Source organism: Malaclemys terrapin, chromosome 10, assembly GCF_027887155.1.
Source record: "Malaclemys terrapin pileata isolate rMalTer1 chromosome 10, rMalTer1.hap1, whole genome shotgun sequence".
Lineage (NCBI taxonomy): Eukaryota > Metazoa > Chordata > Testudines > Emydidae > Malaclemys > Malaclemys terrapin.
The window spans coordinates 85,145,321-85,157,705 of NC_071514.1; the positions used below are offsets into that span (position 1 = coordinate 85,145,321).

General features: G+C 40.0%; 1 protein-coding gene across 9 annotated transcripts in view; it reads right to left on the reverse strand.

The window, feature by feature from the left end:
* ARHGAP17 (Rho GTPase activating protein 17) overlaps positions 1 to 12,385 on the reverse strand; it is a 69,344-nt gene that overhangs the window by 18,372 nt on the left and 38,587 nt on the right. For 8 of the 9 annotated variants that reach the window (XR_008446578.1, XR_008446577.1, XM_054043167.1 and 5 more), the window contains exons 3-9: positions 10,245 to 10,349; positions 8,434 to 8,510; positions 6,338 to 6,449; positions 6,042 to 6,118; positions 4,859 to 4,970; positions 2,625 to 2,693; positions 2,383 to 2,464 (exon numbers count right to left, since the gene is read on the reverse strand). Coding sequence is in view for 7 of the 9 variants with exons in the window: in XM_054043167.1 (XP_053899142.1) it covers positions 2,383 to 2,464; positions 2,625 to 2,693; positions 4,859 to 4,970; positions 6,042 to 6,118; positions 6,338 to 6,449; positions 8,434 to 8,510; positions 10,245 to 10,349 (634 nt within the window). In the remaining 2 variants the exon portion in view is untranslated. Of the gene's footprint in view, positions 1 to 2,382; positions 2,465 to 2,624; positions 2,694 to 4,858; positions 4,971 to 6,041; positions 6,119 to 6,337; positions 6,450 to 8,433; positions 8,511 to 10,244; positions 10,350 to 11,259; positions 11,334 to 12,385 lie in introns of all 9 variants that reach the window. The other variant, XM_054043171.1, reaches the window with a different exon arrangement.

Consider the following 12,385-nt stretch of genomic DNA (forward strand, 5'->3'; position numbering starts at 1 on the left):
GCCTTGATTTGTAAAGCCCCTTAAATTTACGAGTGAAGAGAAAAATGATGAGCTTGCAGGTGTTACCAAGACGGTAAATAAAAGACAGTAAATAATGATCCATCTCTCGGATAGTGTAGCACATATTTATTCCTTTGTATACGTGGAAGACATTATGTCCCCACCACGCTTTAGTTGGAACATTCATGTGGTTTTAAATTTACTAAGAAGTTCATTCTGATTCTCTGAGACCCCCAAGTGTAGATTTGCAATCCTCTTGTAGATAAAGAATTTTGCTGAGAATAAGTTCAAATTGCTTGGTCCAAGCTGTTTGTAGTGTGGTTTTACCTGCAGCTGACATTGTGTGTTAACAGCTAAGCCAAACACAAAGCCTACTACTGTGTTAAAAAGTCAGTTATTTAGAAACGTATAATTAGTAGCCCCATGTCTCCATTAGAATCACCATATGAAAGGGGGGGGTCACTGTTCTAATATCAATCCTACCCTCCCTTTTCCAAAAAAGCATTCAAGCTCACTTTAAAATTTTCCTCACGGCTGCAAGACTTGGTTTTAAGTTTGACACAAAAGGTTTTCCCCCTAAGAGACCAACTTGCCTTGCACCCGATAACACATTATTTCTCTTTTTAGCCACACTTCTCTGCTGTTGTCTTTGAAAAAATGCATATAAAGCATTGACAGCCTGTCAGCCTGTATCATGCACTATTTCTTTCAGAAAGAAAAACCGAAAGAGCCGAGTATACCAGGTCTGATAGATTCTAGTGCAGATGCACTGTGGCTTCTTCTAAGGTTTCCATACCGCGTATATGCAATATAAAAAGCTGTACCGCCACTACCTGGCGTTTATTTAGCCTTTCATATCCACCGATTGCAAAGTGCTTTACAAAAGGCAAGCAAGCCATAATGATCCCAATTTTTACAAACAGTGGCAAGACTGAGGTGCAGAGGGCTTAAGAGTCACTCAAAGTCACGATAACTTAGAGCAGAGGTGGGAAAAGAACCCAAGGCTGCAGCCACTGGACCATTCTGCCTCCCCGCATGCTTTTGAAGCGATACAGACGGCTATAGAATACTTAGCACTTAGGCAGTACTTCATCTTTCAAGTGTTGAACAAATTGGTTAATGAATACGCAAGGAAGCAAGCCAGTGCAGTCAGACCTAGTTCCCTTAAATCGGGAATAGACCTCAATTGTCCACAGCATTCCATCAGGGCACTACAGAAAGATACTTATTAGGTTGCACTAGCCTGTTAAATAGCGTCTTCCATTAGGTCTATCAAATGCAGATATTGCACTTCCAGCAAAATCAGATCTCAAAATTTCCCTGCTTTAGAGAATTTAAGAATTTCCTCTTGGTCCATAGCTTGATATGCTCTGCCAAAGTCTCAGCACATTTGATATCGATCACAATATAGTGGTGTCTCAGACTTTGCTGAAGCTAAACCCTTTGGCATTAGGGACTTCAATGACAATAGTGGGCACCATGCTGGTAAGGGTGATATTTAGGACAATGTAAAGGTAATCCTAAACTCAAGTTGACTAATGCATAGCCTGATAGAACAGATGTAGCTGCCTTATTTAGATGTACCCTGAATAGTTGATGTAGGCTAGCTCTGTAGTCTTGGACACTTAGAATTAGCCACAGAATTTGGGGCCAGGATGTAGTTGCAATATAATATGCACAGAGAAAGGGGGGGTTCAGGAAAAAAAACCATCCCCCACACAGTTTAGACTCAGACTTATGGCCACAAGGGACCATCATGATCATCTAGTCTAACCTCTCGCACATTGCAGGCCAGAAAACCTCATCCACCCCCTCCTGTAGTAGGCCCGCAACCTCTGGATAAGTTACTGAGTCCTCAAAACATGATTTAAAGACAGTTACAGAGAATTCACTATTTACTTTAGTTCAAATCAGCAAGTGCCCCTGCCCCATGCTGCAAAGGCAGGGAAAAACACTTAAGGAGGGGTTTGAATCACACAATACTAGTAGAGAAATTAGTATCCTAGCTTCTCTCTCTTGAAGGAGAGTTCTCTTTGGCATACAGGTGCCAGGAAGGGGTTAATGAAAAATCACACTATGTCCAGGTAAGAGAGGGAACACCCCAGTGCAAGCTAAAAACATCAAAAAGTCTTCCCTTTCTCTCTCAGGTTTCAGACAGACCCTTAATGTTACATTAGTGTGTTAATATAGGACTGGAGCAGCTCCAGAGAGCACGGCAGCAAAAGACGGAAGTATATTGGGGAATGTAACGTTGTTAAAAAAGATTATAATGTCCTTATTAAAAAGGGTCTGCATGCAAAAGAATCAAGATAAAGAAGGAGAATATAGTGCAGAGGTGGCACAGGCAAGGAGAAGCATCAGCCAGAGCACAAGTTACTTTACCTTGATGGGCTTGAATTTCAGGGAGGGCCTTTTCTAAGACTGCTAATGCTTTTCTATGGTAATCTGCTTGTGCGTCTAATAACTGAGAACAGAACCCACATTTTAAAAAAAACAAAAATATTGTTAGCTTCTGATGAACACATACAAACACTAGAAGGTTTAACACATGAAATGAAATGTGAAGGTTTTTTTGCATATAACAAACACCATAACTGAATATAAGCAAACAAGAGGACACTCACCATGACAAAGTATCTGGCATATTCCCCTTCTTTGGACACAAAGTTATACATATCTGCAGCAAGTTGATCCTTGGAGGAAAGAAAAGCATACCTTGTAATTTTATAAGCCATTTTACATTACGAGACTCAAATTTACAAGTGTAATGTGTTTGGCAGCCCCCATTAAATTCATATATTAAGAATACAAATATTTCTTCCACTCAACTCAGCACTGATAAGGCCTCTACTTAAGTATTGTGTCCAGTTCTGGGCATCAAGCTTTAGCAAAGATGTGGACAAAGTCTAGCAGAGAGCAGCAAAAATTATTAAAGATCTAAAAATATGACCTACAAGGAAAGATTAAAAAATTGGATTTGTTTAGTCTGGAGAAGAGAAGACTGGGCGGCAGGAGAAGGGGGCACATAAATCTTCAAGTACATAAAAGGCTGTTATAAAGAGGATGGTGATAAACTGTTCTCTTTAACCACTAAGGACATGACAAGTAGTAAGGGGCTTAAATTGCAGCAAGGGAGATTTAGGTTAGTCATTAGGAAAAACTTCCTAAATCTAAGGGTAGTTAAGCACTGGAACAAATTACCTAGGGAAGTTGTGGAATCTCTGTCATTGGATGTTTTTAAGAGCAGGTTAGACAAATATCTGTCAGGGATGGTCTAGATGAGTGGTCCCCAACCTTTTCCATGGGGCGGGCGCTGGACGACTAGCCGCCGAGGACTATGGCAGCCGGACAAGCAGTCGCCGAAATGCCACTGCGAAACGGCAACATCAAGAGGAGTCGCCGCCGAAATGCCGCCGTGAAGCAGCGTCGTCATTTCGACGGTAGCGCTTCTTGATGTTGCCACTTCTCGGTGGCATTTCGGCAGCTGCTTGTCCGGCGGCCAGTAGGCGGGTGCACATGGATGCCCCGGCAGTCGCCATGGCGCCCACGGGCACCGTACTGGGGACCCCTGGTCTAGATAATACTTAGTCCTGCCTCTGTGCAGGAGTTTGCACTAGATGGCCTATAAAGATCCCTTCCAGTTCTACATGTCTATGATTCATATTACATAATTTCCCCCCCACTAAGCCCAAAATGCTGAATCTCAAGGAGATCTGGAAGTTAGCTAGCCACCTGCCCACTCATCAGGTGGCAGGCTATCAAGTGGACTAATGGGATAAACAGTACTGGCAGCTGCACCCCAATGGTTCAGCATCACCAGTGATGTGCTTTACCTGTTGGAGGGCTGACACAGTAAAGGCTCTTTTAGGAACCCCCTTCCAAAAATCCAGCTACTCAGGGTGAATCAAAGGTCTGTACTATTAAACTGGATTACTATCAAGGTATATCATTTAGGTAACAATACTGACAGCATCATCCCTTGAAGCAAGTAAATATAGCTGTTCAAATGGCACTTTGGGTTTTTTCTTCCAAGCATTTTTGGATTTTACTTAACTTTCTGTTTTTATTTACTACAGCAAGTCAAGTTGCCCATTAAATATAACAATGATTTGTGCTTGGATATTATAGTAATACATGGTAGAAATACCTACAAATTTCATTATAAAACTCATTACTTCCCAAATACTTTCCTGCCCAAACTCCACAGTAGTGAGATTAAAAAGGAATCAAGAAGTGTCACTGAGTAACAAAACCAAAGAAAGGCACAGATGGGAGTAATAAAGCCCAGTGAAGAATCTCCAGCATGGAGTTTGGACAGCTGAGGGACTGTGTATAAGGAAACTGGGAGCATAATCTCCAAGTCATGGTCTTGAAATCCATTCTTCCATTTAGGACCTAGTGGCTCTTTGTTGGTTTATAAGAGGATGAAAACATCTCAGTCCAGGCCTAATGGATAGATGTTCACAATTGTCTCCCTTGTTTATAGCCTCAGAGACCAAGAAATGAATGAACAGAGAGACAATTCACCTCATTGAGAAAACAGTGCAAGGTTTGGGGAAACATTTTTACTGGTGGGATGGACAACACAGTGTCTGACCTTCTGGAGAGCAGCAAGATATCCCAGGAATCAGAAATAAACAGCTAAATGAGAAATGTCAATCAATTGTGCCAGTCTCTGCATTGCTTATTAGCCCCGATAACCCTTAACTGCATATTGTTTTATAACACTTAACCCATTGAAGTTTGTGAAGATGGCAGCAATTACAACTGGTGCCACAATGAAGTATACAAAGTCATCCATGGACATGCCCTTAGTGGCAGATATATCCAAGGAGAGGATTCATAGAGATCGCCTTACCTTGCATTGTTCTACTTTATTTCCAGCCTCATCCATCTCTTCCTTAAGGGAATCTATTTTTGATGGATGCATTTGAAAATTAGTTCCTGAAGTCTTGCAGGCTTGGCTATATCTGTATAAGAGAAACTACAGTTATTCAGTGGAGATTATAGTTAGCGCTTAATATACTACTTACAAAGTCAGTGTCTTTAAGATCCCCTCTGCTTAACTGCTTGCCTCTGGTGAGCAGACATCTATTCACTACTTCAGAAGATAGTCTCAAAACCAGGTCCCAGTACAATTTAACCCCCCCCCCCCCCTTCTGGGCCATTGGTGTGAAACATGCCTACTGCCTTGTAGAGGAGACACAGGGTGGCCAAGTGAATCTAATGTGCCACTATATCCTAGCATGGATCCTGCAGCCACTCCTCTCCAACATGGATGTGGAGTCTGCAGAGACTACCAGTCCTAGCAAGCACCACAGGCAGCTCAGATAAAAATGAGCATGACTTAATATCGGCAGGCCACACTTCCTTAATAAAGAGGGCATTTATGCATAATGACAGGTTCAGTAAGCCAGGATGTAGAGAGGTCTGAAACATAAGTTTGGGCAGTGGCCCATGAGAGGGTTCCATTGACAATGCTATAAAAGCACTCCAATATGGTGACAGAATTAAAATCCTATGGCAACACAACGACGATGCCTCGCCCTCAACTTGGTGTTCACAAACAGACGGTGGGAAGTACACGACACTGAAAGGATTTTAAAAAACTCTAGTAGCATCCTGAACAAATAAATCTAACAGTGTAAACACCACTGCCCACAGGAACGCTTCCCAACACTGAGCAGAACACGGTTTGGACAGATGCTGAACTTGGTTTCATTAAATTATTGAGCTAAGGGGAGTAGACTAAAGATGCACGCTTGTATTCACTTACATGTGAACAGTTTTCCCTACCTATATTGGTGGCTGACAATAGGAGAGATCTAAATTTGAGCCATATTCGAATCAGAAAGCCAGGTGTTCTTTTTTGTACCATTTAAGGTCTTAAAGGGGGAAAACATCAATTAAGTTTAAGTGTTAACATGCACATTACAGCACTTCAGAAGCAAATACCAAAGCGAGGTTAGTAATATCTCCTCCATGCCTAAGAAATCAGCATGTACTATGCAAACTGTATGGTATTTGAAATCACTTCTTACCTAGCTCTTGCAGAATCCCAGTCCAAAACCAACTTTGCAAGCTGTTTCCTCTGCTTCTGAATATTGGGGATTTCTGCCTGAAACCACAGACACCTAATGTTTATATTTACTTTAGAATTGTGTCATGTAGCTAAGTGTAACTGAAGTCTGTAAAACTTAAAAAACACCATAATCCTGCATTAAATAAAATATTCACTTGTTTTTTAAACAGAAGTGAAGTTTGCAGCATATACAGTTATGATTTTGCTCAGAAAATATAATGCCGTAAGTGTTTCTTGGAGCATGAAATGACTTACCTCTGTTAGTAGGCTTAGTGGGTCTAAAATTTCTTTTTCAATCTGTACCTCATGGTGAGAGAGCTCTACTGCCAGTTTATTCTCTGCATCGCCACAAGTGTCAAGCATCTTCCTTTAAAAAAAAAAAAAGGACAGGAAAGCATTGTGTAGTTTATTCAAGTTATTACACAACTACAGCTAAAAAAAAATAAAGATGCAGAATGAAGACCTATAGGACAAATCCTTTGTCCCCTTTCTGGATACTTTGTGCTTCTGAAAATTCTAGAGATTCCTTTGGTGACATAAAACTGGGGTAGCTGGCTCTATGCTACCTGCTTCTCGCCCTGACAGGGGGCACATCAGGGTGAGCCCAGGCAGGCAGCGAGAATGGCTAGAACACCTTGTTCATCCAAACAATCCCTAGGGAATCTATTACTATTGTAACTTTAAAAAGCCTTTAGGATGCTTTGTTATTCTAGGGGACAAAGTGGTGCCAAGACTGGGGAAGCAGAATTCTCCTTCCTACCCCTTTCAGACCCTTCACTAAATACAGTTTGGTTGGACCTGAGGACCTGGTTCTGTATGTAGGAGGTTTTTGATTTCCTTCTTTCCAATGTACAACATCCCTTTAATATCAAAAAGTCTTAATACTGTAACATTAAGCAATAAAATATTTTTGAGAGGTTCAAAACCCAGACCATGGTTTGGCCTTTGAAGTAATCCTGGTTCATCTTTAAGAACAATATTGTGACCTTTTGTCTAAGTTCTAGTGACAACCCTAAAAATAAATTAGGAAATCCTACACCATGCTCATTAGAATGCATTTCAAGTTTGAGGAAAATGTTGGTTCTTGGGAATCTAGAATTCATTGTTAGCATACTGAATTTCATTTGTTTCAGAAATCTACAATCAATGATTCGCTGGCAAACTGGAAGGGCATATCTAATGGGATCCCACCGGGGTCAGTCTTGACTAGTACCAGGCCCAATATTTTCCTTAATGCTTATAAAATCTGCAGATGACACCAAGCTTAAAAGGATTGCAAGCACTTTGGAGGACAGGATTAGAATTCAAAATGACCTTGACAAATTGGAGAATTGGTCTGAATTCAACAAGATGAAATGCGGTAAGAACAAGTGGAAAGTTCTTTGCTTAGGAAGGAAAATAATCAAATGCACAACTACAAAATGGAGAATAATTGGCTGGATGGTCATACAGCTGAAAAGGATCTGGGGGTTATAGATTCATATTTAATTTGTGATCCTCATGTGAGGACAGCTGCAAAAAAAGCTATTATTCTGGGGTATATTAACAGGAGTGTCGTAAGACATGGGAGGTAAATGTCTCACTCTACTCTGCACTGGTGAGGCCTCAGTTGGAGTATTGTATTCTCTTCTGGGCACCACCCTTTAGGAAAGGTGGACAAACTGGAGAGAGTTCAGAGGAGAGCAAAAAAAATGCTAAAAAGTTTATAACACCCGACCTCCGAGGAAAGGTTAAAAACTGAGCATGCTTAGTCGTGAGAAAAGACAACTGGGATAAGAGACTTCAAATATGTTAAGGGCTGTTATAAAAAGGATGGTGATCAATTGTTCTCTATGTCCACCGAAGGTAGGACATGTAGTAATGGGCTTAATCTGCAGCAATGGAGACTTAGGTTAGATATTAGGAAAAACCTTTCTAACCCAGAAAGGTGGTTAAGCTCTTGAACAGGCTTCAAAGGAGCATGGGGAATCTCCATCAGAGGTTTTTAAAACCAAGTTTAACAAAACACCTGTCGGGGATGGTCTAGGTTTATTTGGCCCTGCCACAGCACAAGGGGCTGGGCTAGATGAACTCCTGAGATCCCTTCCAGGCCTGCATTTCTATGATTCTATGGAAAAAACCTGCAAATGTGCATTTGTCTAGGGTAATAAAACGTCAACTTTAGGGCTAAATACTATCAGCACTGTCCTGCAGATTGCCTAAATTGATGCAGCATTTATAAACTGGATTAGCTGCTGTTACTTTTAATTAACTAAAGGTACAAGCATTTTAATAGACTCATTTTACAGAAGTTATTGCATGCAGAACTATACAATGAGGAACCATAGCTCCACAAAACCCCAGACACTTACCCCAACAGAGTGTCATCGCTTAGCTGGACAGATCCTTCTTGCATATTTTGAGCAAAAGCTGTTAGAGGAAGCTTTTTCTGTAGAAGAGAAGAGACTTAGTATTTAATTTCTCTCCCTTAAGATACTCTTTGCAGTCTTTTTCCAGTGTATCTGTTTTAAAATTTGCTCTTCCCTTTCCTACAATCTCTACTGAAGTATTTAGCGTTCCAGATCTTAATGGCCTTTGAAATGAATTTAAAATTATTCCAGACTACTATGATATTTGCTACTCTTATGTAGGACAGGATAGTTGAGAGATTAACTCTCAAGCTAAATGGCCAATTTCAAAGCTTCTCAGGAGAAAGTTGAATATGCCACAGTTAGAGATGCTAATGACCATGCATCATAATTTAGGAAGCATTTAGTGTAGACATCTCATTAGTGTGAACTGTTTAGTCAGAATAAGTTTGACTTTCAGAAGACCCTGATCAACAGAGGTTGTTTTTCAAACCCACAGTTAAAGTTTTTGAACATGGAACACTCGGCGTAGTGAATCATAGAATATCAGGGTTGGAAGGGACCTGAGGAGGTCATCTAGTCCCCTCAAGGATTGAACTCACAACCCTGGGTTTAGCAGGCCAATGCTCAAACCACTGAGTAGTGTCTCACTTTTAGATTTTCTATTGAAACTACACCTTCTCACTCAGTCTCTAACTACGATTACCTCAAAGAAAACTGCCCAATAGGGATTCTGTTGTCTGTATACTAGGGCTGTCAAGCGATTTAAAAAAAATTAATCATGATTAATTGCATGATTAATCGCACTGTTAAACAATAGAATACCATTTATTTAAATATTTGTGGGTGTTTTCTACATTTTCAAATATATTGATTTCAATGACAACACAATACAAAGGGTACAGTGCTCACTTTATATTTATTTTTGATTACAAGGATTTGCACTGTAAAAAAATCAAAAGAAATAATATTTTTCAATTCACCTAATACAAGTACTGTAATACAATCTTTTTATCATGAAAGTTGAATTTACAAATGTAGAATTATATACAAAGAAAACTGCATTCAAAAATAAAACAATGTAAAATTTTAGAGTCCGCAAGTCCACTCAATCCTACTTCTTGTTCAGTCAATCACTCAGACAAGCAAGTTTGTTTACATTTGCAGAAGATAATGCCACCCACTTTTTGTTTACATCACTGGACATTTTTGAGTTAATCGTGTGAGTTAACTGCGATTAATCGACAGCCCTACTGTATACAGATCACAACTTTTGCCTGAGGTCTAGACCAAGGTTTTAAAATCTGGTGGGAGGGCATTCTCTGTGTCTGTATGTGTAAGAGCCTCTCCTGAGACTTTCCTTCAGATGATGTTTATAGTCATCTATTTATGTTTAAGTATTTAGTCTATTTTGTGGGGAAAGGTTTTTGACTGATTTTAGTCAAAAGGATTCTGTATGTACTTTTAAGAGAGTTTGATTTTCAGAGTTGCTGAACACCTGAAACTCCTAATGAAGTCAGCAGGGGCTCAGCACACCTAAAGAGAGGAACATGGATGCATTTTACAAATGACGTATCCTAAGTCAAATACATTCCCAGACACAGGGAACAGAGCAAGTGCTCTGACCACATTAGAGCACCCTGCACACAATGGGGCTTTACCAAAGCATTCCAATCAGTAGGAAATGTCAACATGTGGGATGAATCAGGAGAGTTTTGTTCTGGTAGCTGACTTAGGACATGTCAGCTGATCAGTACAAAGAAGGCCTTTACAAGCCAGAATCCGAGTACTATCTGAAGTGCTCTAGTACTTACATGTCTTTTATCAGCATCAGTGCCATACTGGCCTTGAAAACATGCTATTAGCCGCTTCTGTGAAATATGGCAAACAGATCTCACTGTGTCCAGACGTCTCTCAATCTAGCCATGGAAAAGAAAAAAAAAGAAAAAAAAACAACCCGGAAGTTATTTTCTTGGCCTCAGCACATCATCTTCCTCCTATGCCACATTCAGTTCATGTTTGTATGTTTCTCAAGTTCTACAGCTTACTGTTAAACTGATTTTTTTGTAAGAGCCTGACAGCAAATTTATTTTGAAGGGGACTTAAATGATTTCCATTAATGGTGGCACAAACTTTCCCTGATTTTGCTGTGACTTGCAGAATCCAAGAGACTCGGGAATGGAAGGGAAAGAAGAGACAATATTCTGCTTCCCCATAGAGCAGCCAGAAGGGGTTCCCACTTTGACACCTATTATTTGGAGTTTGATATGAAAGGCATGTTCACAAGCATTATTTAGGGATAATATCCCGGTAAGAATTCAATAGTCCTTTCCCTTCCCTACAGCTGTGTGGGGTGGAATGGAGGACAACCACGTGGTTGCCATCTAAGTGTTGCCTTTGGCCAGTGTCCCCCAGCCCTCATCATTGGTCTTTGGCTAGCAGGTTTGCTCTCTGGTTATCAAGCATGAAGGAAAATTCTAAGCTTTATGCAATAGTAGATGGAGGACAAGGTGATGTAGGCATGGATGGGTGGAAGAGAGAATAAGACAGACAAGTATTGAGGGGTTTTTGTGATGAAGAAAAAATGCTGGTATGTTTTTCAAGATCTCCACATAAGTTGAGTTTCGTGCATTTGAACCCTTGTCCTCGCTAGTTGAAATATTAAAATGTCTTTGTATATTTTAAGATTATTTTGCTTCAAGAATCACTGAAAGCCAGTAATGGAAATAGTTAAAGGATTCTTCTAAGTAAAGGACATTATCAAGAATAGTCCCCAAAATAGGAGTGTGTTGGGGAAGGAGTGCTTATGGCACTATAAACGCTATGTACCTTGTCAAAGGAATGCAGTTTATCTGCATTTTGATGACTCACCAAGATTAAAAGGAATCCCTTCAGAATGGTTTCTATTTAAAAAAAACATCAAAAAAGCATAACAAGTTTCATCTGCGGAAGTAATTTGAACACATTCAAGTCTTCAGTTAAGCACCTAAAAATGCTGCTAGTGCTGAAAAATTAACCTTTTCAGGAGGGCATTACATTTTCATGTCTAAACATAAAATATAGCTTACTCTCTGTCTAGGAAAGATTAAAATTTGTTCTGCTTAGGTATCGCACCCTTAAGCACACAGCAACTGGTTGTAAAATTACAAAGCGTATCAACTGTGGGCTTCCCCACAAATGGCAAATTGAGCTTCAAATTTTTCTTAATTACAAAGAACGCAGAATGAACTTGCTGCTATTTCTCCTCTTTTCTATTTTGAGAACTGTCCTACACTCAAAGCCCTGATGAAGCTTTTTCCAGTAATGGATTTCCTTTCACGTTACCCCTCTTTAAGGTAGCTGAAAGCTTTCATGTACTGTTTGCTTGGCATCCATGGCCATTTAAACTCGAAACCAGCTTGCTGGCCTGAAAGACTCACATTTAGCTATGTAGTAATCTTGATAAAAGGAGGCTTTTTACTTTAATAAGCCAAGATGTAAACAGCCATTGTAAAATGCTGCACTGAAATCATGTACACCATTGCTTTCTATTTGCTGAACACTGCCATTAAAATCGATTCTTCCCGAAAACAATTCCACTCTTCTGAGACAGAGTACTCCGTGCTCACCAAGGACACTGGGTGGCCGGGACGGCCGTGTTTCAATAGTTGGTTTTCATAGCATGTAGCTGAAATATGTGCTTGACTGCTTCATTTCTGCTGTGTCTCCTAAGATGAAGCTTATTATACCAGTGCTTGCTTTCTTGATGTTTTAGGATGGTTCCGAGATCGCAATGTTATAAGTAGTCATGGGTACCTACTGAAGAATATTACCACATTTTTATTAATGGTCACTAAATCTTCAATATAAATGGACCACCTAAAAATCTTACTGACTGAGTTAATCACATCTTTGCTTAAGAATTCCAGCATGATTAGAAACTATTATCACAAAAAGAGCAGGCAACAAAAGCATG